The 27,723-nt window shown below is 37.8% G+C and overlaps 2 protein-coding genes, 1 long non-coding RNA gene and 1 pseudogene across 3 annotated transcripts; 1 reads left to right on the forward strand and 3 right to left on the reverse strand.

The window, feature by feature from the left end:
* Positions 1-352: 352 nt before the first annotated feature.
* LOC148689655 (uncharacterized) lies at positions 353-1,231 on the reverse strand. The gene is made up of 2 exons (XR_015958198.1): positions 990-1,231; positions 353-803 (listed from the first exon to the last, which is right to left on the reverse strand). It is a non-coding gene; the product is annotated as an uncharacterized LOC148689655 (long non-coding RNA).
* Positions 1,232-8,427: 7,196 nt separating this feature from the next.
* On the forward strand, positions 8,428-12,275 carry LOC137708666 (Tetratricopeptide repeat (TPR)-like superfamily protein). The gene is made up of 2 exons (XM_068447788.2): positions 8,428-8,598; positions 10,119-12,275. Exon 2 carries the CDS (start codon positions 10,161-10,163, stop codon positions 11,679-11,681), a length of 1,521 nt encoding a protein of 506 aa, XP_068303889.2. The 5' UTR covers positions 8,428-8,598; positions 10,119-10,160; the 3' UTR covers positions 11,682-12,275.
* Positions 12,276-12,844: 569 nt separating this feature from the next.
* On the reverse strand, positions 12,845-16,280 carry LOC137708863 (uncharacterized). The gene is made up of 6 exons (XM_068448022.2): positions 15,901-16,280; positions 15,464-15,704; positions 14,737-14,872; positions 14,319-14,410; positions 13,260-13,383; positions 12,845-13,122 (listed from the first exon to the last, which is right to left on the reverse strand). The coding sequence occupies exons 1-6, from the start codon at positions 15,974-15,976 to the stop codon at positions 13,042-13,044; spliced, it is 750 nt and encodes a 249-aa protein (XP_068304123.2). The 5' UTR covers positions 15,977-16,280; the 3' UTR covers positions 12,845-13,041.
* Positions 16,281-20,915: 4,635 nt separating this feature from the next.
* Positions 20,916-21,597, reverse strand: LOC148689656 (18S ribosomal RNA; annotated as a pseudogene; the record flags this gene model as incomplete).
* Positions 21,598-27,723: the final 6,126 nt, after the last annotated feature.

Consider the following 27,723-nt stretch of genomic DNA (forward strand, 5'->3'; position numbering starts at 1 on the left):
TAAATTTGTCTCAGATACAATTTTTTTTTTTTTTCCACTTTAAGCTTCCAAATAACATAGAATTTGCAAATGAATTGAGAGCCGAGTGGACCAACAACTTGGTTCAGATTAAGAGAATAACCAAGCTGGTAACAGTCACAATTCAAATGGGCGCGCGACATCTTACTTACAATGAAGAAGGCTTTGCTCTGTCTGTTAAGTCGACAACAGAAATTTGTTCAAAGTTCAAAGGGATCTTCACTCGTCTGTTCTCAATCCGTCTATTCTGCGAGCAATTAGAAATGGTATAGACAGATCTTACGAGAGGCACATAATTGTTTCACTTTTCGAACAAAAAAGAGAACAATGTGTATGAACAAAAATTTCCTTCCATTGATCCATTATTAGGTTTACAATCTCACAATTACAGCTCATGCATAACTAATCGTCCTAACTAAACTATAGCCTATAACGACAAATAAAAAATGTTTACAACCATATATATACAATGCCCTCCTCCTATTGAGATGTTTGCTTCTAATCTTCTCTTCAACTGAGATTGTCTCTTGAATGCCTTCTTGTTGTTATCGGATGATTGGGTCGGAAGAGTCCTCTTCAGTCGCATTCCGCCGTTCAGAGCATGCGCTTGCACTTCAGTCTTGAAGGGCTCTGCACTCTACGAGCCTCTCGTCACTGTTGCCATTCTCCCATGCATCAGAAGAGAATTTGGGACGACCCGATTCCCAAAGGATGGTCCAGGGGTTCCACTGAGATCCCAAGGTGTTTGTTGATCAGGACCAGGCCACGCCCTTTGAGGTTTTCATCTGCAATTGCAAAAACATAAAATCATGTAGATGAAATTAACGTATGGAGCTGATCAAGGTCTTAATTAATATATATGAATCATATACTCTCAAAGGGTAATTAGCTAATTTATCACAGGTTTGTCGAAAAATTAAGATGAAGATCAAATTTTAATAAAATCATGGATTCGATTGAAAGAAATATACCTGATCTGGTAAATCATGGATGCGATATGTTAGAACCCTACCAGCACCGCCATCCTCTTCATCTTTGCTTTCAGACCCCTCACAAACTTTCATCTCTCTCTGGATCCCTAAAACCTAATGAGTAATGAGTAATGAGTAATGAGGGTCTCAACGTGGTCAGTTTTATAGGTGGAGAGAAGGTCTGTAAAACGCTGGGCGCATTTCAAATCCAGGGGCTGCTGCTGCTGGTATTAGGGTTTTGAAAGTAGAATTGGATGTTGTCATCAAATTTGGGAAATGCGTTTTCTTTACCTTAACAATATGGGGGTTTTTAACTTTAATTTTTGAAAAAGACTGAAATTTAATAAGAAAAAAATCTAGTGTTAAATTTCATATTGATTATAGTTGTCCTTAATTCAAATTAATTAATGAGTATTTTTGTGACATCCCACATCGCCCAGGGTAGTGATCCTTAAATGTATATTCCCATCTTTACCTAGCACGAGGCCTTTTGGGAGCTCACTGGCTTCGAGTTCCGTAGGAACTCCGAAGTTAAGCGAGAAGGGGGCTAGAGCAATCCCATGATGGGTGACCCACTGTGTAACAACCCGTCCCGGGATTTACGTAAGAAAATGGGTATTTTTGCATATTATTTATTCTTTTATATTTATAAGCCTTATTTATCCCTTGTTTTCAGCATTTGCACTCAATAAATGGCTTTCGTCACCTTCGGGTGTCGGCCAGCACGTGCCTATCCTGGTATTTGGGGAATATCGGGGTCAGGGCGTGTCAGATTGGTATCAGAGCGTGGTTTTGTTCAGAGCATACTTAGGATCTTCTGTTACTGTAGTAGTGTGTCTGCCATGACATCATTTGGATGTCATGACTTCCGGATTTGGTGTCATTCGACATAGTTGTGCAAACCTTTCTTTGTTTGAATTTTCACCTTCTGGTTGAAATACAAGAATTCGTGTCGGGATTGTGCCTCAGTGGTGATGAAGTGGATTGTTGGATGACTTTCGACATCGGATCGATACTCAACATCGTGCATTCCCTGGGAATTTCAGACATAATTGGATTTACCTAGGAGCGTTGGGAAACAGAAAAACCCTAAGTGAGTTGAAATTGGAAGATATGAAGCGGTTTTGTACTCTACGACGTGCATTCTCAGGGAATGGCAAGCACAGTTAGTGTTACTTGGAAGCGACGTGTTCTAGAAATCTTAGTTTGAGGAAGTCTAGTCGAGACCAGTTGTAGATACGAAATGGCGGTGCCACTCTGCAACATGCGTTCCCTAGGAATTGCAGGCAGAGTCGGCTCTACATCGAAATCTCAAGAAACGGAAAAATCTTGACGGTACGAGTTGGTTGAGATCAACTAGAACCCTGAAACGATGACATCACTCTGCGACATGCGTTCCCTAGGAATGGCGGGCAGAGTCATATTGCAGTGGCAACTACTTGAAATATTCGAAGTGTGTTTGAGAAAGCGAGTAAGCGCCGGTGGTGACGACGATTAGTAAGTGGTAGTTAGCGGGAGCAAATCAATGTTCTCAGGCTCATTACCACTGAAGAAACTTGTGTGAATCGGTAGAACGAATCTTCGATGATTGTTCTATCAGTAACCTCATTGCTTACCTCAACGGCGAAGTCAATTCCTTAACCTTTGATCGTTAGCTCTACACCAAATTCTTCGGGCGTTGACTTCATTTAAATTAGATAATTTCTTAAGTGATTCTTCGGTAGCAGACGCTATTCCCACCAATTTTCCAAAAGGAGTTGCAATTCTTTTTGTTGTTGTAGTTTGATTTGGTTGATGAAGATCCATACTTGTTTGGATAAACAGACTTCTTGAACTTCACCTGGGTTTGGCACTAGGCGGTAAATCCTAGCACCTTGTCCACATACTTTCGGTGGAGGTGAACTTAGTCTTTGTAGCCCAACTGACCAGTGCTCTTATCCACTAACTATTCAGCTTTGTAACTTTTCAATGTAATGGCTTGAGACTACCATATTCATCATTGTACGAAGATCGAGCTTTACTTTGAACTTCTCTGGACTCATTGAGCTTTGGTTTGCTCAAGAGCATCACTTTGAGTTAGCCAATCGTGTCACTGCATGCTTACACATACTGCTTTGTATCTTTCTTCTTCGTCAGTCTGTTGGTTCAGAGGTTCTATGTTTAATTTTTGAACTTTGAAACAACTTACAACGTATTGTGAATTTCGAAATGTCTTTGGCCTCGTCAAATTTTATTAATAGTTCTTGACTATTTTTTGAGCTTATACCTATTTCCTTTTTGGCTAAGAAACCAGTCAACCTTACCGTGTTGATTAACCAAATAATCATAAACAGTGATTTCTATTTCTGCATCTTTACCTTCTTTCGCTTGTTTGTTCTTGGCATGATTTCTCACTCATCCAGATAGCTTGTACTCTAGTTTTAATAAACTTGTTTTGATCCTCAAATTATTGAGTGTTCTTTTAGCCTTCTTTACATGGTTTCTCGCTCAATCAGTGACGAATTCACGATCGATCAATTCGGCAGAAGTATGCGCCCAATTCTTATCTTTTTAGACAGAAATGTTGGGAGCATAATCTTTTCACAAGCTTACCCTACTTACCAGAAAGAGTTCCATGTGGGTGTGAGGTTGGAGTCGTCTTGTGGTAGGAGGTTGGTGAAGATTGTGGTGCAGGTGAACAGCAGATTGCATCATTATCTTCACGCTGAATTGAATGGTCACCACTCATTATCTTACTACAATTCATAACCATCAGATCGTACCTTGGTAGACCTTTTCGATGATGTGATGTGTTCGCCTCAACGCAGCTTTCCATTACTTGGCACTAAGATCCTTCGGTTTGTGAGCACGTGAGCGTGATGTTTGTGCGATCTTTTAGTAAGAGTTGGATGAAGGTTTGAGTACAGAAGGTCAGCGGATTGTATCACCATCTTACTATAATTCATAGGCATCACATCGGTTCTTTTCCAATGTTCTGTGCCGTCTCAACTCACTTTTCACTGTTCCGCTTCAAGACTCGTTTGTTGTGAGTAAGTGGTTGTTGAAACACTTCTAGCAAATCTGTTTAGTGCACTCTGGGTTAGCACCCCGGCGTGTCGAGGCGAGAATCGGATGATCTTTACACTTCTCTCGAAAGGTGTGTACTCTCATTTATTATTATTATTATTTTATTTTTTTTTTTTGGGTTGATCACTTGAGAGTCCTTCTTTCCATCAACGTTGACCTTGTTTCACTAGAAATCTGCAACTAAGCAAAAATTGGAGAGGTGGTTTGAGCACTACAACGATTCCCAAGAGATACTGCTTGTTGGGAAAGGTGACTTTTCGTTTTCTGCTTGCTTGGATGGAGCTTTTGGGTCTACTATTAACATGGTAGCCACTTCCTTTAAATCCCAAGGTACAATTTTCAAATGGGTTCTTTGTTGGCAAAACACTGGAGTAGTTGGTCAAATTTGGAAGAATTGAGGAGGTTAGTATTAGGGGTGGGCATAAAAACCGCCAAACCGCAAAACCGCATCGAACCGTAAGAAAAAAAACCGAAAAAAACCGTGTTGACCGGAAAAGTCAACTTTGAGTGAAAAACCGAACCGAACCGTTTAAACCGATTCCGGTTCCGGTTTCGAATGACCAAGAACCGGCCGAACCGAACAGAACCGTTTTATTAATAATAAATAAATAAATTATATATACACACACATGTCATGGTATAATAGGTTGAAAAATAGGTTGAAAAATTGTGTACAGGAGCTGCTGCTTCTTGCTTGCTCTCTGAAGTCTGAAAACTTGCAATTTGTTTCATCATTTTTTTGTTTGTTGACTGATTGACCAGTGCATATGTATTTTAGTTGTCTCTTTTTGTTGACTTGGTGCCACTACCAAAGACATTTGCATTAAAAAAGATGTGTTGTATGCAACTTTATGTAATCAGTTTTAGAAGATGTATTTGAATGCATAATGATTTGGTGTTCAAATAATTTATTATTAGGAACCGTAAACCGGCAAGAACCGAATCGAAACCGGTGTAGACCGAACCGTAAGGTTCTAGTCATAAATTTAAGTGGAACCGCACCGAATCGAACCGTTAATATATTTCAGTTCCGGTTCCAATTTAGGGGTGGAACCGCACCGAACCGCACCGTGCCCACCCCTAGTTAGTATGCTTGATACTGGATAGAGTTTTATGACGACAGTTTCTATTTTGTTCGGTTTGAGTACACCATTTTTGCGACATGGTACGAGAGTTCTACAGGCAATACTGGTTAGCAGAAGAGTATTGTGAACTAGTATTCGAAAGATTGAATTTTCGACGCGTGAAATTGTGCACCCTCAGCAAATTATTGCTTGCTTATCGAGACAACAAATGTGTGATCAATATCACGGGCGCCCGATTGTGGTATTGAAAACTTATTCGTTGGATTCGTTAAGCAAGTGGGCAGGAAGATTCGTCTTCAGCAGTTGGTACGGAGTTGCTATTGTTAGGACTTGACCCAGAGACGCATCTTTTCTCGGAGTACGTGACGTTCGTATGCTTAGGCGAGACCCACTCTTTTTTTTCAGCTTTGAGTTTCAGTTTTGACTTTTCAATGTAAGTATTTTAACTTCCTGTTCTTTAATTATTTGTTCTTGTCGTTACAAATGTTTTGGGGGAAGTTTTTCCATTTTCAGTTTTTAAGTTAAGCGCGAGTTTTCGACCTATATGTTAGTACATAACTATTTTGACTATTTTGACGCTCTAGTATTTTGCGTACTTATTTTTGAACTTACGTCTATATATGTCTTCAACTTTATATATTATTAAAGTATGTTTCTACTTTTACACTGATGAGGAAGAAAGTAAGAGCTTGGAGGCATGATAGAGGATTTGGCAAACTGCTCGCGACGGTGTGGCATATTCTCTTTGATGCACCCACTCTGACTTGAATTCTCTTTATACATATATTCTTCTTCCTATTTTCGAGCATTTCAGTTTAAGTTGTGATTTTAAATTTCGGGACGAAATTCTTTTAAGGGGGGTAGATTGTAACAACCCGTCCCGGGATTTACGTAAGAAAATGGATATTTTTGCATATTATTTATTCTTTTATATTTATAAGCCTTATTTATCCTTTGTTTTCAGCATTTGCACTCAATAAATGGCTTTCGTCACCTTCGGGTGTCGGCCAGCACGTGCCTATCTTGGTATTTGGGGAATATCGGGGTCGGGGCGTGTCACACTGGGAAGTTGCTCGTGAGTTCCCAAAAACAAAACCGGGAGGGAATGGTAAGCCCAAAGCGAACAATATCGTGCTACGGTGGTGGAGCGGGCCCGGGAAATGATCCGTCCTAGGCCGGGATGTGACAATTTTATTCAATGTCCCTCATTAAATATTTGAATTTACTAATATACGCATTTTTATTTTTATTTTTTTTTACCAAAAAACGGTTTTTTTTAATTTATTAATTTTATTTAACATTCTTCATATTTGAAATACTGAAATAATATACCTAAATGTTAGTACCAAAATATATTATATTGAACTAATATTAGTAAATGTTAGTACCGAAATATATGCACTGAAATGTATTATATTGAATTAATGCACCTAAATGTGTATACCGAAATGGATATACTAAAATATATCAAACGAATTAATGTACCTAAATGAAGAAGACAAAATATATTAAAATATAGTATATAACAAAAATTAATTTATCCAAATGTTTACAACAAAATATATTATGATGAATGAAATGACAATAAAAATTATAATGAAATACAATTAAATACATTAAAATTAGGAAGAAAAAGAACAATAATTAAAACATCAAAATATAACTAATAAATGAGGAGATGATTAATGTATTAAGAGACTAAAATTAGATTTTCATCTTACTCATGGTTTTAGTCTAAAAGTATTATAGACAAGATTCCAACTTCCGACTTTCAGGTGCATTGTATTATTCCCAATAGACCACAAGCAGGCCAATAGATCACGAGAATGATCCTAGTGCAGGTCGGTGGAACTGGAAAATCAAATGGAAACCGTATGAGACCTGAGAACATATTCGCAGAGGAACATAAAACAAATTATTCTTCTTAAGTACTAAAACATTCTTGATGAAAGAACCACAAAAATATTTGTTAGAAACCAAGTTTTTCTATGCTGGAGTCTTGGTTTGATTGTTGAATCATGGTGAAGCAGACGTCAATCGAATTACAATCACCAAGTAGGGACGAAACATTGTTTTAAGAACATTGTGGTACGCAAACCTCAATCATTGTTTTTACTTGTTTGATATTAATTTCATTTATTCATAATCTATCAATTGATTGAATTGTATTTATTATTTATTAGCTAGCATGTTCGAATTTATTTCTATATTATTGATCATTTTCTAACATCTACAAACATGATCAAATATTTGAGTTTTCATGAATCACGGCGGGCCATGGCCAATGCAGGCCTTTAACAGTGATCCGCTCCTGAATGCGTCGTCATGTCACTCACTACAAGTGAACAAGGGGCAATAGATCATCATGAAGTACGATCACATGGCAATAATGGTGCATCATAGGAGAAGTACTTGTAGGAACGGGAAGAACCAAGCAAATAATTTCATTATATCCCTTCTAAGTTCGTTCGCATCCAAGGGTATCCCTTCTAAGTTCGTTCGGCATCCAAGTGTCTTGGGCGGTAGTTTATTCTGTAAGGGATGTCAGGTGGTCGAGTCTACTAATGTGATATGATACGCGATCTCAATCTTTGAATCGTGGGATGTAATGTTCGAATGGTGCCGCACTCTGGCAGCAGCAGCTGGCGAACTATTTCACCATGATCATGTTGGATTGTATAGTACTCCAACAGATCCTACCGTTTGGGCATTCATTTTAATACGTCTTGATGCTTGCTTCTTCCATGTGACGTTCATTGTCTAACAATACATTGTTATATGCATTATATATATATATATATATATATATATATATATATATATATATGACAATGTATTATTGAATTAGGATATCACGTAGTGGCTAGTCAAATTAACATTTGAGACATTTGTCTATCTACAATAACAAAAATTTAGTTAGTATTGTTGTAGATGCTTGTGATGCCAATTAGTGCAATTATAAAGAGGATAATCGTTGCTTTCCTCTATGTAAGAAATGCACACATCCTTCCACTTGCAAAAAAAAAAAAATGTATTTTATCGTGTAAATTTCATAATTAGAATAGATTATTTTCTTAATCCTCATTTAAATAAGAGTAATTTATAAGAATTTATTCAAATTGAAAATTATTAAGAAATTAAACGATTGAATTATAAAATTTATACAATAAAATACGTTATTTGCGAATAATGGTGCACTGTCCCATAATAGGAGGCAAGTATTTTCCTTAAAAATGTATAAATGAATAAATATATAAATAAATGCGAAATAAAATAAAAATGAAAAGAACCGTTTCACCCCGTCTGTTCTTCTAATTTGCCATCTCACTCTCCAGAAGCAGAAGCCAGAAGAAGAGGGTTTTAGCTTGAAAACCATCCATTTGTGTCGGCCTCATCCACTTCACTTGCAGCAGGTATTGCAGTGCGCCCCTCTGATATCTGCGCTCACCACCATCAAGGTCAGCGCTTACCCTTCTCTCTCTCTCTCTCTCTCTCTCTCTCTCTCTCTCTCTCTCCCCCCCCTTTAGCTCAATATTTTCCCTTTCATCCTCTTTGCCTGTAAATTTTCATTAGGGATGAATTTAGCAACGCTTTAGCCTCTACTTTTTACCCGAATTTAATATAAAACTGCAATATAATTGAGGAATTCCTTTTTATTTTCGTTTTTAATTTCTGGATGTTCATGTTTTAGCTTTAGCTAGTGTTGTAACTACTGTTGATGCTGAAATATGATATTGATGATGGGCTGTTGCAGTCCATGGCCTTTTGTGTGAATTGGGTAATTGAACTATTTGGTGGAAATCCATGTGCCCTCAGCTTCTGGGAACCGGCTTCAGAGCCGGTGAGCAGAGACTCCCTTTGATCCAGTCAGTCTTGAGCAGACTCCCTACTTGTCCCGGTTTTTGGATTACCAGTTCAAAGTCTCTAGGTCTAGGATGATTGAGAAGTTAATGAGAAATTTGTTTCAGTAAGGTAGGGAGGAGGGTAAGATTAGCAAGGACCCCTTAATTTGTTGGGACCTAGTATGAAGACCAAAATAAAAGTGGTTTAGCTAATGGTCATTTGAGGCAGAGAAATGTTGCCTTGTCGGTGACTGGTTGTGGTGGGAAAGACTCGGTGTGTCAGCAGTCATATGGAGGGGACTCCGTGTAGGGGAAAATGGTTCAATTTGGTGTCCTTGGAAGACATTTCTCGGGGTACCCTATATTTTCTTCTCTATTAAACTTGTGGTGACTCATCGTTCCAGACACTGTTTCCAAACCTGTGCAGATCCTACTTGAACTGCGATTCCACCATTGAGTTCTTGGCTTATCTTTCTTCCTCCCATGTGGTTTATTTGAATCATAGTTTTAGGAGAAATCTAGTGTTAGGAAGTTGGATGAGCATTAGTAACTTTACTTTGCATCCTTCCTGTGCTGACAGGAGTAGTTTATAATTTCAGGGATCTGGAGTCTTCTCCTGTAAGTGCTTTTTGATGTCTTCTTTAGATAACCCGAACCCTCCTCACTTCACTTCTTTTAAGTTTATTTGGAAGATGGGGTGCCTACCAAAGTACTGTTTCTTGGCTGGTTGTCCATGGCAAAGTCAATATCTGTGATTTGCTTCTTTATGGCCTTCTTGTCCATTCTGTTTTGTATTTTCTTTGATCTGTTTTAAATATTTGTTTTTTTATTAAAAAAAATTATGCCTCTCTTATAAACATGCTAAAAGTTGTAAAATTAAGTCCTTGTTCCATTATGGAATAATCATGTGTTTGTTTCTCTCCTGTTCTTGGAAGTTCATTTAGTTTCATGTACTTCACAAGAAAATACGTTAATTTTGATTTATGTTTTTGTCAACAATGTTAAGGACGTCCATTCATATACTAATTTAGTTTCTATGGTCATCAATTATCATTTCAATGTAAAATGCTAGTTCACATTTCTATTTTCTTCCCCAATTTTCTATTGGAATATATACTAAATTAAGCTTGTTGCAGGAGCTAAAGGACATAATCTTTTCATTTCCTGTGGACATCTTCATGGTCTTCCATGTTCAGAAATGCTTTAAAAGCCTTCGCTTCCGACGCAGTACTTCAAAACCTTGCTCCTTTTTCCATACCTCTCCTGAAAATTGCTCATCTGCTCTTTCTTCAATTTTGTCTTCTCCGCTGGGATCGTCACAGTTTGAAGACTCTACAAGACTATCTGACCTTGACATCATCATATCTAAAGCATCTGTTGGAAGCAGTGATGATGAAGTTCTACAGTCTCTTGCACAAGATCAAGCATGTAATAGCATTCAGCTCACGGATAAACTTGTTGATCAACTATTTCATCGGTTTAAGAATGATTGGAAGTCTGCATTGGGTGTATTTAGATGGGTAGAGTTACGCTCCGACTATAAACCCACCCCAGATGCATATGATTTTATAGTTGACATTTTGGGTAAAATGAAGCAAATGGATAAGATAACGGGTTTGTTAGAAAAAATGCGCCAGGATCATCTGGTGACTCTTAACACCGTAGGTAAGGTTATGAGAAGGTTTGCCGGTGCAGGGAAATGGGAGGACTCTGTGAGGATATTTGATGATTTAGGAAGTTTTGGTTTGGAGAAGAACACAGAATCTATGAACTTATTGCTTGACACCCTTTGCAAGGAAAACAAAGTTGAGAAGGCCCGTCAGATCTTCTTAGAGCTGAAATCACATATCTCCCCCAATGCTAATACCTTTAATATTTTCATTCATGGTTGGTGCAAGATCAAACGGGTTGACGAGGCACATTGGACAATCCAGGAGATGAAGGGACATGGCTATCGCCCTTGTGTCATCAGTTACTCGACCATTGTCCTCTTTTATTGCCACCAATACAATTTTGGTAAGGTCTATGAATTGTTTGATGAAATGGAAGCTCAGGGGTGCCCTCCAAATGTCGTCACATATACCTCTGTCATGTGTTTTCTAGCAAAGTCTGAGGAGTTTGAGGAAGCTTTGCAGTTATATGAGAGAATGAAATCTGCTGGATGTGATCCTGATACACTTTTCTACAATTCACTGATCCACACACTAGGAAGAGCTGGCCGAGTCGGGGAGGCTGTTCAGGTCTTCAACGTTGAAATGCCTGAAAAGGGGGTTCCTCCTAATACATCGACTTACAATACAATGATTGCCATGTTTTGCCACCACGGGGAAGAGCAAAAGGCCTTTAATGTCCTCCTGCAGATGGAAAATGCAGGGTTATGTAAACCTGATGTTCAGACGTACTATCCATTGCTTAAAATGTGCTTCAAAACTGGAAAAATAGACGATTGTTTGACTCAATTATTGAATGACATGGTCAACAGACATCATCTCAGTCTCGACCTCTCCAGCTATACCCTTTTGATTCATGGACTATGCAGAGCAAATAGATGCGAGTGGGCTTACCTTCTCTTCAAGGAGATGATTGGTCAAGAGATAAAGCCTAGGTACAAGACATGTCGTTTTCTCTGGGACGAAGTGAAACTGAAGAATATGTTTGCCGCTGCTGATACCATTGAAGATTTCATGAAGAAACTATAGTCGCATGAGAACCATCTCAGGGTACTGTAGTTCATTTGACGTGACACGTGAAGAAATGCATCTTGGCTCATTGTCGTTGCGTTAAGTATGGATTTGTGTATGAAGAGATGGGGGAGAAATACTTCAGGCTATGCACAGTTGTAGGAGTCAGGACACTAAGAACAGTTACAGTTGCAGCGCAGTAGGACTGGATACGTTTACTGCTGGAGATTTCACTTTCGGTTTGGAATGTCTGGCATCAACCATTTTAGGGACTGAGAGGCGTAAAGGTAAAAGATTGAGGTCAAGGAACTGGATGGGGAGGAAAGATCATACTTCTGAAAGTGTTGTCCAGAACTTGTTTTAATCAGATTAAAGGTTCCACCTCCCACCACTCCTGAGCAGAAGGAAATTAACGAGACGATCCTGGCGCTGTTCCGAAAGACTATCTCACATTATTTTTGGTACATTGCATGTCCTTGTTCATTTTTATCAAATGATTCTCCGTTTATTTATTCAATCCAAATGCCAAAATTAAACATGACACGAGCGTGTAGGTGTGCGGAAATCATTTTTTGTAGTAGTTATTATCTATGTCCAAATCTGATTCATTTTTCGGTGTATGGTCCGTTGCATTGTAGAAAAATTACTAGATTTAGGGCTGGTTTGGTATTGCTGTGCTTTGAAATAAAACTACTTCTGCTATGTTGTGAGAACATTTTTGCTGCTTCACGTTTTTAACTTTTTTCATCCAAAATTGTGAAAATAAGCTGTTTTAAAGTGTTCACCAAACATCTTTTTTAGCTCAGCTTTTTTTTATACCCACTTTTTATAAAAGCACCTCAGTACCAAACCAGTACTTTAATCACCTGACGAATAATCTGTGCAATGTTACCCGAAATCTGTCACTCTTTTGATCTTATATTTGGCCGTTCCAGATTGATGTGGATACCTCAGAGAACTTGAGCTCCATGGAGAATGGAGATGGCCTTTTTTGAAGTTTTTGGTTGCCTTCATCAGATAAAACGAAAGTACAGTACATATTTTTGGTTGTCTTCATCGACATCGTTGGAAACCTTCGGTTTTTTTTTTTTTTCGTTCTGAAGAGATGCCGGTTTACAGCAACTGACATTTCTTAAAAAGGATTGGTCTACATCAACAGACCATGTAATCTTGCAAGGAAATTGGTACATGAAAACCAACACTCGAGCATTTTGAGGAAGTTAACTGAACCTTCTCCGTATGTATGTTTGTGTCTAACAAAACAACCCTAAACTCACTTGTATTATAAATTGGTTCCTGTAGGCCATGGTCAACGAAAACTTATAATCGGGGAGCGACAAACTGGAAAAACAGCAAATTCAGCAAGCGATTAACATCTTCATATACATTGAGTGGATGATGCACCACTGAAGTAGGCTGTTGTAGCCTTTAGAGAGCTCTGCACATAATTTTCTTCAATCTGCATATTCAATATCAATCACGGGCGTACGCATAGTGTCCGAAATTCAGATTAATATCACAAAACAAAACTAAAAAACATGATACTATTGATAATTTCCGTGCATAACACATTACTTTGTATGTATCGGACCATACCTCAACTTCTAGAGGAGGAGAAGACAACCAGCAGAGTTCTTCCACTTGGTGTAAGTCTACATTCCGCGGTAAGTACATAATGATGTTGGGCGTTATCGCCTGAGCAGCTTGAAATATTGCGTACCTGTGCTTAATGCATTAATAGTAAAATAAACATACGAAAAGAAAATAGATAACGTAGAACATCAAACTACAACTGTCTACATAAGACTACAACAATAATCACTTCACTTGGTTTTGTTCGAAAACTTCCCGAGGACAAAATTTACCAAACAAGGTTTAAAACTAAAGAGAACATTAATATTCTAGGAAAAACTATTCTAGGGACTCAGATGTGAAAGGTTAGGAACTGATGGCAAGGAACAAGTTGGGGATGATTGTAGGTTTTATAAACATCGTGGTATCTGTAAAAATTTTATGACGTATCGGAAAGAGCAGCATACATCTGCAAGTACCCGCCCAAACTTATTTTTATTTGATAAAAAGAACTATGATACAAAGGCTTCTACCACACCTGATCAACAAGGAGATGGACCTCAAATTGGAAAGAAGTAAAAGACCAGATATGAAACACACTCCTGCGCACCGGTCTATTTCTTTCCCTTGATTCTCCTTTGATTTATTCAGTCCAAAGGACACAAGAAAAAGGATGTGTGGAATCACTTCCCAGGACTAATGGTGAGAGACTGAGTCAAAACTCAGAACTACATCCCATATCCAGAAAAGTAGAAATTCCAAGATATGTCATCAAAGTAGCTATTTATATTATATAAACTACAAAGGATTTAAATCTGGTCCAAGCGAAACTTAGATATACTTTAAATTAATTTTTGGTCAAATCTTCTAATAACTTGCCTCACATCTGTGATTTAGATTAATGCATCGACAAATTTATCATCATCGTTATTTTAGTTCATAGAGCCGACCCCACTTAGAGGATAAGGCTTTGTTGTTGTTTTTGTTGTTGTTGTTGTAGTTCATATATTCAGTAAACTACACCACAACAGTTAACGTTCTCCTTAATTCCCATCATGCAATGTAAAATGAAGACATCTTTACCCATCTTTTGGCTTTAGTAGGTCAAGTGTAAATTTCTTTACCCTTGTGTACGATGGGCCTCCCCAAGGTGGTGAAAGGAACACTACATCCCCCTACGAAATAAAGATACAAAATGTACATTAGTAAACGCAGCTCAAACTATTACAGAAAAATAGTTCTAAAGTTTTATACTAATAAAGCAGATGCAACTACGCAAAGTTTTATCTGTTTAGTTATTCATTCATTTTAATCTCCAGATAATATTGAATCAAATATCAAATCGTATGAGGTCACACAACAAAATTATGAATCATTATACAAAGATACGAAAAAATCTACATATGTCATCAAAAGTTACATACCTCCTCATCATGGGGTTGCTTACGTACAGAATGATTTCATAGATTCTCAGAAATTAATACCGAGAGGAAAGCAGTACCTTCAACGATGGTGCAAGATCAAAAAAGTCTCCAACAATGAAATCAATGTAATCTTCCACTCCATATATTTTTGCATTGTTAATGGCCATATCCACCTTTAGGGGATCAATTTCAATGGCAACAACGTGACAACGCCTAAGAGACCACAGACCAAAGATCAAAGTTATTAAGCTCTTGTAAAACACATACAGAATGAGAATGTAAAAGCTTATCCAACATGCATGAAAATGGTCGTTCGATACGTAACGTCCACCTACTCTTGTCCATCAAAGATGAAACCCCGACAGAATTCAACATCCAAAACCAGACCCTAAATTGAATATTGATCTATCATATAAAATCTCGTATAAACTGAAGCAAATAGCCTACAAAGTACAAACTGTCAAGAATACAAGACATTAGGTCCACCTTTAATACCTCCGTCGCTCCAGTACTCTATTGTATTTTTCAATCAAACGATATCCACAATTTACTGCAATTTATCTGGTCTAGCAGTAAAATTCAACCCTCGGGTTTCGATAAAGTACTCAAACATAAAAAAGCTCTCAGCTTGAATGCATACTTTCTCAGGATTTAACCAAAGTTGAAAGTAGGCACTACATTTCCTGATAAACATATCTTCAAATATCAAGGCCATAAAGCTTAGAGATTGATACAACTGATTGCCAAGTAACTAATAATTTGCATAAAATTACCACCTCATGTGAACGAAGTTTGGGAACTTACAATGAAGCAAACTGAATGGCATTGCCGCCAACGCCCGCGAAGCAATCGATAACAGTTGTTCTTTGGCATCTCTTGGCGTGTCCGATTGCAATCTGTTCAGGCGTGACGGAGTACCAGCCCTGCTCATCCATTCTGATCCCCTCGTCGTATCTCGAGAAGAGATCATATCTCTGAAACCAATACTTCTCAACAAGGGGACTCAACCCTTGTTCAAGTAACTTCCTTCTCCTATAAATCTGACCTGCGAAAACAAGCAAACAAATAAATGGACTATTAAAAATTCAAAAGAAAAGAAACCCAGATTAAATTTTCTTAGGGATTTTTATGAACTAATTTCTCTAGCATTGCAGTTTTCAGCAGGAAGATTTGGAAAAATTAATGTTTCCTTCATTTTCTGGGAAACCAAACAGAATTAGAATACAGAAAGGACTGATTACGTGGGAGGTGTAAGAGCTTGTTGCATTTCTTAGGACGACGAGTGGCTCTTCGCCGCCTTGAAAGCTTCTTCTGCATCCTCTGATATTGGCGGGCTGGAAATTGAATGAGAGCAGGAATTTTGGTTCAGTTCAGTGGTAGTCTCCTCCTTCCTCCTCCTCTCTTGCACCGAGTTTGATGATTCATCTTCTCCTCCGACTTTTTTTTTTTTTTTTTTGTTCAAGCAGCTAATTTCAATAAATAAATAATAAAAACACACACACGTACGCACACAAATAGGCAAGTCCAAAGTCCAAGGACAATTAAACGTTGCCCAAAGTTAAAAAAACTTCTCTCTCCGTGTGAGAGATTTTCTCGAGAGTTATTCTCACTTCGAGGCTTTTAAACCCAAGAAAATCCGGTGGCGTCAATCCTAGCTTCGGCTGAGATCGATTGTCGTTGCCTTCTTTTTTTCTTTATGTTTTATTTTCTTTGTTTCTACTGTTTTTTCTCTCAAATTTCTACTTTGATATGTTATTCTTCTATAGCTGATGATATTACTCTTCCTAGCTCTTCCTTACTCCGATCTTCAGCCATGAATCCTATTGAGATTGTGTGTAGAGTTCCAGTGTATCCACAGGCTCGGGTGTTTCCAATACCACCACTTTCTCCTTATTGTCCGTTGAATCTGGCAGTGTCGTTTGTGGGTTTCTTGATCAGTTGGCTTATTTCATTTAGTTGTTGGCTATCCCTAACTTATGGATATGCTCAGGTCACAAATTGGAGTTAGATATGGCATCTGTTGAGGCGGTGCTCGGCGGTGGACAAGGAATCTGCGGATAGATTGGAACTGGACTGGTGAAGAAAACTATGGAAAGTTGTGGATGCTTCTGGTTTCGAAAGCTTGGTGTTAAGCTTGGGCCTAACTGTTTTTGGGCTAATTTTGTGTTTTCTAGTGTTTTGGGCCTATATTTGTTTGTTATGTAGTCTTTGGGCCTTGGTTTGCTTGTATGTTTGTATGTGGTGTTTAATAAAATATCATTTTACCCAAAAAAAAAAAAAAAAAAAAAAGAAAGAAAAGAGTCCAAAGACACTAATAAAGGAAATAAGCCCCAGAAGTGAGCCCATAACAAAGTCTAAGTTGAAAACCCTAAAACTGGAAATGAGAACTAGCCTCCTCCACCAAAATAGTCGCATTACCATCCCCAAGCCGCCGCCGCCACTGAAAAGAAGAACCAAAGAACCGAACAATGGAAAAGGGGTGGGCAACCAACCCACGCTAAAAGCGCTCCCATAATCCTAGCAAATATTGTGAATTACACGTTAGCAGCCATCGAAACCCAAAGCACGCCTCCAACCAAGTCTATGGAGGAAGAACTCGAGGAGCTAAATAGCCAAATCCGGCAGGCAGAAGCTCACTGCTAGGAACAATAATTTGGATAGAATAAGGCATGAAACTCAGATAGGTGACAAGAATCCGACTTGTTAATTAAAATATTTGAGTTGAAACTCACATAGAAAAAACATAGTTGAAGAAAAAAAAATGCAAAAATTGTATTTTTAAAGTCACTATTAAACAATGACTTTAAATTTTCTGGAAAATAAAAAAATTTTAAAAAAAATTTCAGCCAGAGAGATGATGGTTGGCGATAAATTCTGGCATTATCAACGGTGGCATGTAGGTCATGTGCAATGGTGACAAAATATAAATCTTCATATGCTTGTAAGTGTATTTACCCACAATTTGTGTGTTATCCAAATAGAATGGTAATTGATCAGTGGCGTAGTCAAGAGTTTCAAATAATGGGATCACAATATTAATCAAAAAAGATTTAATTGGCCATTACTTGGTAGGCACCAGCCAGTTCCTACCAATATATACTAATAATAATTATTATTATTATTTGTAGAGGCTTGTTGATGGTGGATACAAGATATTGTGGAGTAATGTTGAAAATTGTCAACTAATGTATTTCATCGAGTATATTGTGCGCACAATAAAATTGCACACAAGAAGAGAGAAAATGAAGACAAATATGATAAGAGAAATACAAAGTAGAAGGATGAGATTGTAACTTAGTTTGCCTTAGCTGTTTATAGAGGTCAAAACAATACACTAACACCACTTAGTAATACAGTCCAGTGGTTTTGCTTCACTTGTAACTGAGAGGTCTTATATTCAATTCTCGCCGAATGTGAATTTGAACTACATTGTATAGCTAAGCCCACCCATTCTCCCTTAGAGCAACTCCAGCGTATCAAATGCCCCCTAGGGCAACTTCCTATTCAATCCCCCTCCAGTGAACAGTAATTGCCTTTTGCATTTCCACCCCTAAATGAATAGCCATGGCAATAGGCAATAAAATATTAGTATTTTTTATTTTATAAAATAATACAAAATAATTTTATTTGTAATTTCGGATAAGATTTTTAATCGTTCTCGTTGCGACACGTGTCATTATTCGAAAAGACAATTTTTGGTGATAGATTTCGATAAGATTTTTATCCAATGTCGTCATGCCACGTGTCATTACCTTTTCAAAATTGTTGAGGATAGATTTCTGATAAGATTTTAACCAATCACGTCGTGTCACGTGTCACAATCTGTTTATAATCTTTGAGGATAAATTTCGATTAGATTTTTAACGAATGACGGTATGCCATGTGGCATTATCTACAACCTAATCCTTTCTTTTTCCTCCTTATAACCCACCATCAATCCTAAGAAATCACAGACCAAAATCAAAATCTCTATCATTATTCATAGTTTCTGCTTCCTTCTTACAATGTCTTCTTCAAGGATGTTGTGGAAAATCGATGAGCAAGAGAAAGAATTGTTTAAGCAAGAGGAAGAAATGTTCAATCTCCAGGTGAGCGAAAATGAGATGGAAGAGGATGAGGATGAGGATGAGAAGCTTAGAAGGAGAGATGACGAATCAAGAAGCTAAAGAGCCTCACATTCCCGTCGAGTCATCCAAGATGTGGCTCAAATCTCCAGGCCCAGCCATTCCGCAAACATTGATAGAAGTAGGCAACGACGAGGTATAGATCTCTTGGACAATTATTTTATCCGTAACAGTGCATTCCCTGATATGTACTTTAGACGTCATTTTAGAATGGAACGACATTTGTTTAACAAAATCATGATTGCTGTTTGCAACCATGATTCTTACCTTGTGCAAAAGAATGATGATTTTGGTGTTATGGGTTTCCTTCCTAAGCAAAAAATTAATGTTGCCTTGCGGATGCTTGCATATAGAGTATTTGTAGACCAAGTGGATGAGATAGCGAGGATAGGGAAATCAACCATTCTTGAGTCCCTGATGAGGTTTTGCTTCGCAATCGAATCTATCTACAACATAGAGTACCTCCGGAGACCTACTGAGGTGGACTTGCAAATGCTTCTAAAGAAGGGCGAGATGCGAGGTTTTGCTGAGATGATTGGAAGAATCGACTGTATTCACTAGACTTGGAAAAACTGTCCAAATGCATGGCAAGGAGCTTATGGGGACAGAAAATGAGCAAAAAGTATCATTTTGGATGCGGTGGCATCATTTGATACATGGATTTGGCACACTTTTTTCGATATTCCAGGAGCTCAAAATGACCTCAATGTCCTTACCTAATCCCCAGTGTTCAACAATGTCCTGCAAGGAATATTGGGTCAACGGACATAAGTACCACAAACCATACTACCTAGCAGGCGACATTTACCCAAAGTGGTCATCGTTTGTCAAAACAGTGCCACATCCGCGAAGTGCAAAGGAAAAACACTTTGCAAACTGTCAAGAGGGTGTAGGAAGGATGAGGAACGTTGTTTTGGTATCCTCCACGCTCATTGGGCGATTGTCAGGGGTGCTGCCAAAATGTTTGATTTAGAGTCACATCGATCCATCATGATGAAGTGCATCATTCTTCACAACATGATTGCGGAAAATAAGTATGATTATGATGCCGTTAATGAATATGAGCCAGACACAGTGAACAATTCCACAACACAAATATATTATGCTCATGAGGCCACCGAAGAACCCGTGCAACAAAAGCCATTACAAAAGGATGAACGTTACAATGAAAAGCTCATTCAATGGTATACTTCACTTCAGGACGAATATATTCACAATGCCCAACAATTTGACTTAATAGAGCACTAGTGGGACTTGAAACAAGCTAAAGAAACTTAAGTTCATTTAGTGTCTTTGTTTTATTTGGTGTGTTTATTTAATTTTATTTGGTGTGTTTTTTAAGTTCATTTTGTGAGTATTCTTTTATTTGGTGTGTTTGTAATTTTATTTGGTATGTTTATGTAATTTTATTTGGTGTGTTTATGTCATTTGAATAAAGATTCTCTTAGTTTAAATAAATTACCAAATTAAATAAATATACTCTTAGTTTAAATAAAGTACTAAGGGTGCGTTTGTTGCACCAGACTGTCTCGGACTAGACTAGCTTCAGGGACTAAGGTGGACTGGCTTAGACTAGACTAAGTTAGACTAACTTAATGAAGCGTTTGATGCAGTATCGGATTAAAAATCAAAATAATTACAAACTTTAATATTACATTATTTAATACATATCTATTAATATTTTAATACATACTTATTAATATTTTATTATTATGCAACATTTTTCATTTTCTTAAGAACTTTCCCTTATCCTAGAAACTTCTCTGCTTTTCTCCCTCTTTGACCCTGTCATATTCTCTTCGTTTCTCCATCTTTTTTCTGCATTTCAGATCCTTCAAAATTATTTTCTTTGCAAAAATTTTCTGCAATTCACACCAAGTATCATATTTCGCTACGTTTTTCATCGATGCGAGAGCCGAGAGTCGTTTTGACGTATCGAAGACGACGACGCACCCGCGCATGCACCGTTTCCAAGGCAGCGGGAACACGCTCTTTCGTTTAGGTTCCTTGGCGCAACACGCTCCGGTGTTCTTTTGTACGCCCGGGAGCGGGCTCCCGGGATAAGGGGACGTCAGCCCCAGACGTTGGAACAGGTTCTCGGGTCGTTTTGCTGCACAGGTTCGACAATGATCCTTCCGCAAGTTCACCTACGAAAACCTTGTTACGACTTCTCCTTCCTTTAAATGATAAGGTTCAATAGACTTCTCGCGACGTCGCGGGCAACGAACCACCCACATGGCCGCGACCCGAACATTTCACCGGACTATTCAATCAATAAGAGCGACTTGCGGTGTGTACAAATGGCAGGGACGTAGCCAACGCGAGCTAATGACTCGCACTTACTAGGAATTCCTCGTTAAAGACCAACAATTGCAATGATTTGTCCCCATCATGATGAAATTTCAAAGATTACCTGGGCATGTCGGCCAAGGCTATAGACTCGGTGAATACATCAGTGTAGCACGCGTGCGGCCTAGAACATCTAAAGGCATTACAGACCTGCTATTGCCTCAAACTTCCTTGGCCTAAGCGGCCATAGTCCCTCTAAGAAGCTAGCCGCAGAGGATGACCTTCGCATAGCTAGTTAGCAGGCTGAGGTCTTGTTCGTTAACGGAATTAACTAGACAAATCGCTCCACCAACTAAGAACAGCCATGCACCACCACCCATAGAATCAAGAAAGAGCTCTCAGTCTGTCAATCCTTACTATGTCTGGACTTGGTAAGTTTCCCCGTGTTGAGTCAAATTAAGCCGCAGGCTCCACTCCTGGTCAAGTTATTACTCCCTAGAAACAAGCTAATGGGTTATTTCTCCCTCTGATCAAGTTATTATTGCCTGGCTTTGTTCTTTCAATTGTTTGCTTTAGTAGCATTTTATCTCTATTTTCAACATATATGAGCTTTAGGAAAACCTATATCTACCCTTGATTTGATTTGCTTCGTCAATTTCTCTTTTCATTTTTTCATGTTTGTAAATTCTTTGAAAGGTTGAGAGGTTTGGTCTACAATCGGAGCATGTGGTTGAGACCGCTATCCTGATTTTGCAGTGTGAGATCGCCGTCTTGCATCTGCAATGCGAGACCGCTATTGATGTTGATGTGCGAATGATGAGATCTATGGGTCTGAAAGCAGAAAAGACAAGATTGACGAAGCTCGTAGAGGATTAGAGGAGCAAACGAAGCTAGTTATAGCAGTCCGGCTATTTTTGGAGAGTCTCGTTAAGACCCTTTAGTGAAGGCTTTAGTGAACACGAGTCTCTCCTAATCCCACTAGCTAATCCCTGATACTGACAAACACAGAATTAGACTAAATGTTAGTCTAGTCCAATCCAGTGAGGGCTAAGAAGGGCAAACAAACACGCCCTAAATTCAATAAATTGGAAACAGCATAAAGTACTATATTCAATAAATAAGAAATTACAACCCAAAGTGATTGGAAAATTATGGGCTCTGATTAAAAACAAATTCCCTAGTCTCTCGTGAATGGAAAATCATCACCTAACCAATTTGTGGTGCTGGACCATCTCCTCTTGCGGTGCTAAGACCATCTCCTCTTGTTCTCGCTTCTCTTGCACGCCTCCTTTGCACCATGTTCGCTTTCTCTGAATTCCAAAAATATTTAGAATTCGGAGAAATCGCCTCTACAGGCTCCTTCATAATGTCATGATCTTGTTGAGCCCTTCTTTGTTCTTTAAGCTCTTCCCTTTCTTGCCTAAGTAGCTCTCTTTCTCTCTCATTAGCTTGAAATAATCCCTAAGCAGCTGCAGCTTTTGCCTCTTTCCTAGCCTTATCATGCTCAAATTTACCCATTTCTCGCGCCAAAGTCAATTCACCTTGGCAAGCAAGTTATTCCATATATTTTGCATAATCATTCTTGAAAGCACTCCCTTTTCTCTTTGAAGCCTTCTTACCTTGAAGCCTAATTAGATAACGGGTCGACCTCGACCCTTGTTCAAGGGTCACTTCCGACACTTGTTCTATGTCGCTTTCATGAACATGTAAGTGATGATTAGGCATAGAGTGTAGAGGGCTGCTATTCATGACAGCTTCTAGACCGACAGACACAACTCTGAATTTAAGACAATCTTTGACAATATTCCAACATTCCCACTGGTTGAATGATTTGTTTTTGTTTTTGGTTTTGGCATTATACCAAGCTTGTGCTTGAAGTGTTTACACAATGCGGGAGAATAAATAATTATAATGAAAGTAGCTAATATAAATTTGGTTATAGTACAAACAAATAAATAATATATTGTTACCTAATCCACGAAATTTTCCCCACTTCGAATATTACTACTAGCTTGTGTCAAGGCATTTCTCCAATAACTAAACGATTGGCTGAGTATTCTCCAACGATTGGACATTGATTCTTTGGTTCTTTTCCCACCAATTTTCTCAAGAAAAATGGTATGAATAAGACTCCACATTTCTCGCAACTGCATCTCATTACTCGTAGTCGGATCATGAGTAACTTCAACCCAGCTAGAACACAATGTAACATCTTCAATAAGTGTCCAATTCGTACTTGCATCATTAGTCATTTTGTTGGAAACCAATTGGATTGAAACTTTGAGAGAAAGATTGGAATGTGGTTGAAAGTATTTGAGAAAATATGAAATTGTGGTGTAAGGTAGAAGATAATGAGAAGGTATTTATAGAAAAGTAAATCAATTTTTTTTTTTATTATTAACTTAATTTTTCAAATTTTTTTCAAATTTTTTTATTAACTTAATTAATTTCTGCCGTTGGATTAAAAAAAAATTGAAATCCAACCCTCCATATTGTGCCACGTGGCGCAACGGTAATATATCTAATTATTTTTCCTTTTTTTATTTTTAAAGGCGAATAACGTGGACCGTTGATTTAAAATCGAACGGATGATATTGTGCCACGTCATCTAGTCGTTGGGGGGGGTGAAGTTTGAATTTTTTTTTACCATTGGAAGTCCAATGATCCAAAAAATTTATCCGTTGAAATCCAACGGAAGAGAATGTGCCACATGCCCCCATAAACGGTAAGGTCATGTCCAACCAAGGGCTAGCCAGAGGGCTCGTTTTAGCCCTCTGACCCTCCAAGATATTAATATTATAATGAACAGTATAGGGCTATATTTGCATCCATCTCCAACCGAGGGCCAAAGGATCATAAGGCTTGTTTTAGCCCTATTACAAAAAACTGTCTCTAATCGAGGGTCAAACATAATTTATTATTTAAAAACTACAACTTAAATTTAAATCCAATGGCTAAGTGACATCAGCCGTTGGATTTGAATTTTTTTTTTTTTTTTTGCTATAAATAGGGTCGATATTGGGCTATAATTCACACAACTTTGAATTCAATCTATTTCAATTCAATCTTTTTCAATTTAAGTTTGCAATGAATTCCAACTTTGGATCCTTTTCGGATTCCAACTGGGGGTCCTCATCCAATTCCAAATTGGAAGCAAAATAAGCGCAAATGAGACAAGAAGATGAGGAGTCTGATGAAGAAGTTCAAGTAAGGCGCAACAAACAAAGCAAAGCAGTAGCCATTGCTGCGGCCATGTGTCTGCCAACTGAGGAACAACCTCAATAAGGTGGCTCTGTTGCTAGTTGCTCTTACAAACCACGAAACAAAACGATGACGCATGCCAATCTGATGATTTCAAATGTCGCTTTCGAATGAACAGTATAGGGCCATATTTCAACCCCACCTCGATGTACACAGAAGAGGATTTCAGACGTCGCTTCCGGATGAGGCGTCATGTCTTCGAGCGTTTACTTCATGATGTCCAGTAGGTCAATCCATACTTTCGATAGAAGCAGGACAGAGCAACCGGCCCTAGTTTCTCACGCCATTAGAAGGTTACTGTTGCACCCCGAATGATGGCCTATGACTCCCTAGCTGATTCAATAGATGAAACCCATGGTATGTCTGAGTCTACATGCCTTAATACTCTTGAACAATTCTGTGACACAATTATTCAGGTTTACAAAGACAAGTACCTCCACGAGCCAAATCAAGAATATCTGAATCAGTTATTTCGCAACGCTGAAGGCCATGGGTTTTCGAGCATGATAGGGTCATTAGACTACATGCATTGAGATTGGAAGAACTGTCCCACCGGATGGCAATGAGGCTTTAGTGGAAGGTCAAGAAAGTCAACTGTTATGTTAGAGGTGGTTGCCTCATATGACACATGGATCTGGCATGCTTTCTTTGGAATCCCTAGATCCCATAATGACATTACAGTTCTTCGGCATTCACCCATCTTCAATAACTTGACGGAAGGTAAAGCACCTCAACTTGACTACTACATCAACAGCCGTCAATACAATATATGGTATTACTTGGCAGATGGCATCTACCCAAAATGGGCGACACTTGTCCAAGTTATTCCAAACCCTAGGAATGACGTAGAAAAGTTGTTTACCTTACACCAAGAGGCATACCGGAAAGATGTTGAAAGAGCTTTCGGTATTCTACAAGCACGGTGGAAGATCATCAGCAAATCGACATGAGGATGGAGTTGAGAAAATTTGGACTCCATCATGATGTCTCGCATCATATTACACAATATAATAGTGGCGGATGAGCGAGATGGGTATATTGATGGAGAGTCCAATGACGACCAAGAAGATCCAAATAGGTCAAGAAGGGTTCGTGCAAAAATATATGATGGGCCTAATTTGCTTTTCAATCCAAGAACTGGTAGTATCTCTATAAATGAGTACATAAGGCGTTATACAATAATATGTTCTCGTGCCACAAACAAGTACCTATGTCACGCCCCGAACCCGGGTCGGTAATAAAAACTCAAACCCAAGTCTGAAACGTGAGTTAAAAGCTAAATAAATAAAAGGAAAATTGACACGGGTTTGAAAATGAACTATTCTTTTTTTTTAAAAAAAAAACTCCAAAATCCTTACAGGGTGTACAAAAGTAATAAAATAAATAATCCTTAAACTTCTCCTCAATCACAACCTCAACTCTTCCAACACATGTCTTGTCAAATAACACATGTCTTGCCAAATAACTCATTTGTAAAATAACAGGTGAGGGGTGAGCAATAATCACTGTCGCTCAGTAAGTAGAATATATAATATGCCAGTCAAGCTTGCCATTTTAATCACACTATAAAATAGGATAATAATATCAAAGTTTTAGCCACATAATTCCATATCACATCATCCTTTTACGTGTTCATTATATCCTTCATAAATTGTAACTCACCACGTGACCCCTAATGGCCATCTGCCCTAATGTCCTCGTATACAGTTTACATTTATCCCTTGGATTAATGCAACACTAAAGTTCTCATGTTCCATGAACATTTCCAAATAATCCACATATCACGATATATAATAACTCCAAAAACATTTCAACAAATCCAACATGTTTGGCTTGAAATAGATAGAGATTTATAAATAGATAAAACCCATAATAGTTCGTGGTTTTCATTTATCGAAAATAAGAATTTTTAAACACATTACATTAATCACTCACCTCGATAATCTAAGCTTTGGCAAGACAACCTAACTAACATCTCCACAAACCTCAAACCCTAGCTCGATATCTCTCTCTATACATATATAATGTATATGCACACATGTACATAAACACACACGTACACACACACAAATACACAGACAAACATGCTTGGCTTCCTAGCAGCCAACATATGTTTCTTAAAGTGGTGAATAAAAGAATGAAATGCAACCTCTATTTATAGTAGAAAAGGTTGGCTCCCTACAATGTAAAATATATTATATGCAAGGATAGAAATGCAACTAACGAATGGTCAGTTGACAAGTGGGTTTCAAGGTGTCGTTGTGGGATGACTTGGGATTAATACATGTGGCTTTGCCAACAATAGTGGAAGCTGGTGGTGTCAATGGAATCCCTCAAAACCTCACACCTCATTGTAAATATAACAGCTGTCAAGAAAATGAAGTGTTGCGTGTTGGACTATGAAGGAAGCCATCTAATTGTTGGACACCTCCAAGCAAAACTGGATAGACTTCAATTGCAAGAGTACACCTTGCTAATTGTAAGAAACTATTGACTAGAAGTTGACAGCAAAATGCAAAAAATAATATGTAATACATGCAATATATATATATATATATGGAAAAGTAGTTTCAAAATACCATTTGTTCTATATTTTAAAAAGTACGGGTACTCACAACCTACAACAGTATCTTGTTGCACATTGTTGGCCCAAAATAAGCATGTAGTAGGCATATAAGTTTTATATTGTTAAATGTTTAAAAATGTTGTTTAAGTTTCATATTGTTAAATGTTTTTTTTATGTTGTATAATTTATATGTTGGTTAATGTTATTTAATGTTGTTTCATATTGTTTAATGTTGTTTCATGTTACTTAATTTAATTTAATGTTGTATAATGACTTAGGAAGTTATAGGAAAAAAAAAATAATTTAAAAAAAATATGAAACAAATTTTGTGAAATAGAAGTTATAGGAAAAAATGGAATTTAAAAAAATTATGAAACAAATTTTGTGAAATAGAAACAAATTTTGTGAAATAGAAGTTATAGGAAAAAATGGAATTTAAAAAATATATATGAAACAAATTTTGTAAAATAAAAGTTATAGGAAAAAAATAGAATTTAAAAAAAATATATGAAAAATAGAAGTTATAGGAAAAAATTTGTAAATAAAAAATAATAATAAAACTGTATTAAAAAAAAAATTGCAAATGCAATGGCTAGCTGACGTCAGCTAGCCATTGCATTTGAATTTTAGTTTAAGCATTCTTGTCGGTTATAATCGACAGGATTAATGTTTTTTCTAGGCAGCCCTGAGCTGACTGGCTGGCTGCATGCCCTCCAGCCCTTTGGCCCTTTCAAATTTCATGGGGCCCTTTCAGATTCCACGAGCCCTCTAACCTAGCCCTTGGTTGAAGATGGTTTTCGGATTATTTTAGGCCTTCTGGCCCT

The sequence above is a fragment of the Pyrus communis genome, chromosome 17, assembly GCF_041283825.1.
Source record: "Pyrus communis isolate YQ-2024b chromosome 17, ASM4128382v1, whole genome shotgun sequence".
Classification (NCBI taxonomy): domain Eukaryota; kingdom Viridiplantae; phylum Streptophyta; class Magnoliopsida; order Rosales; family Rosaceae; genus Pyrus; species Pyrus communis.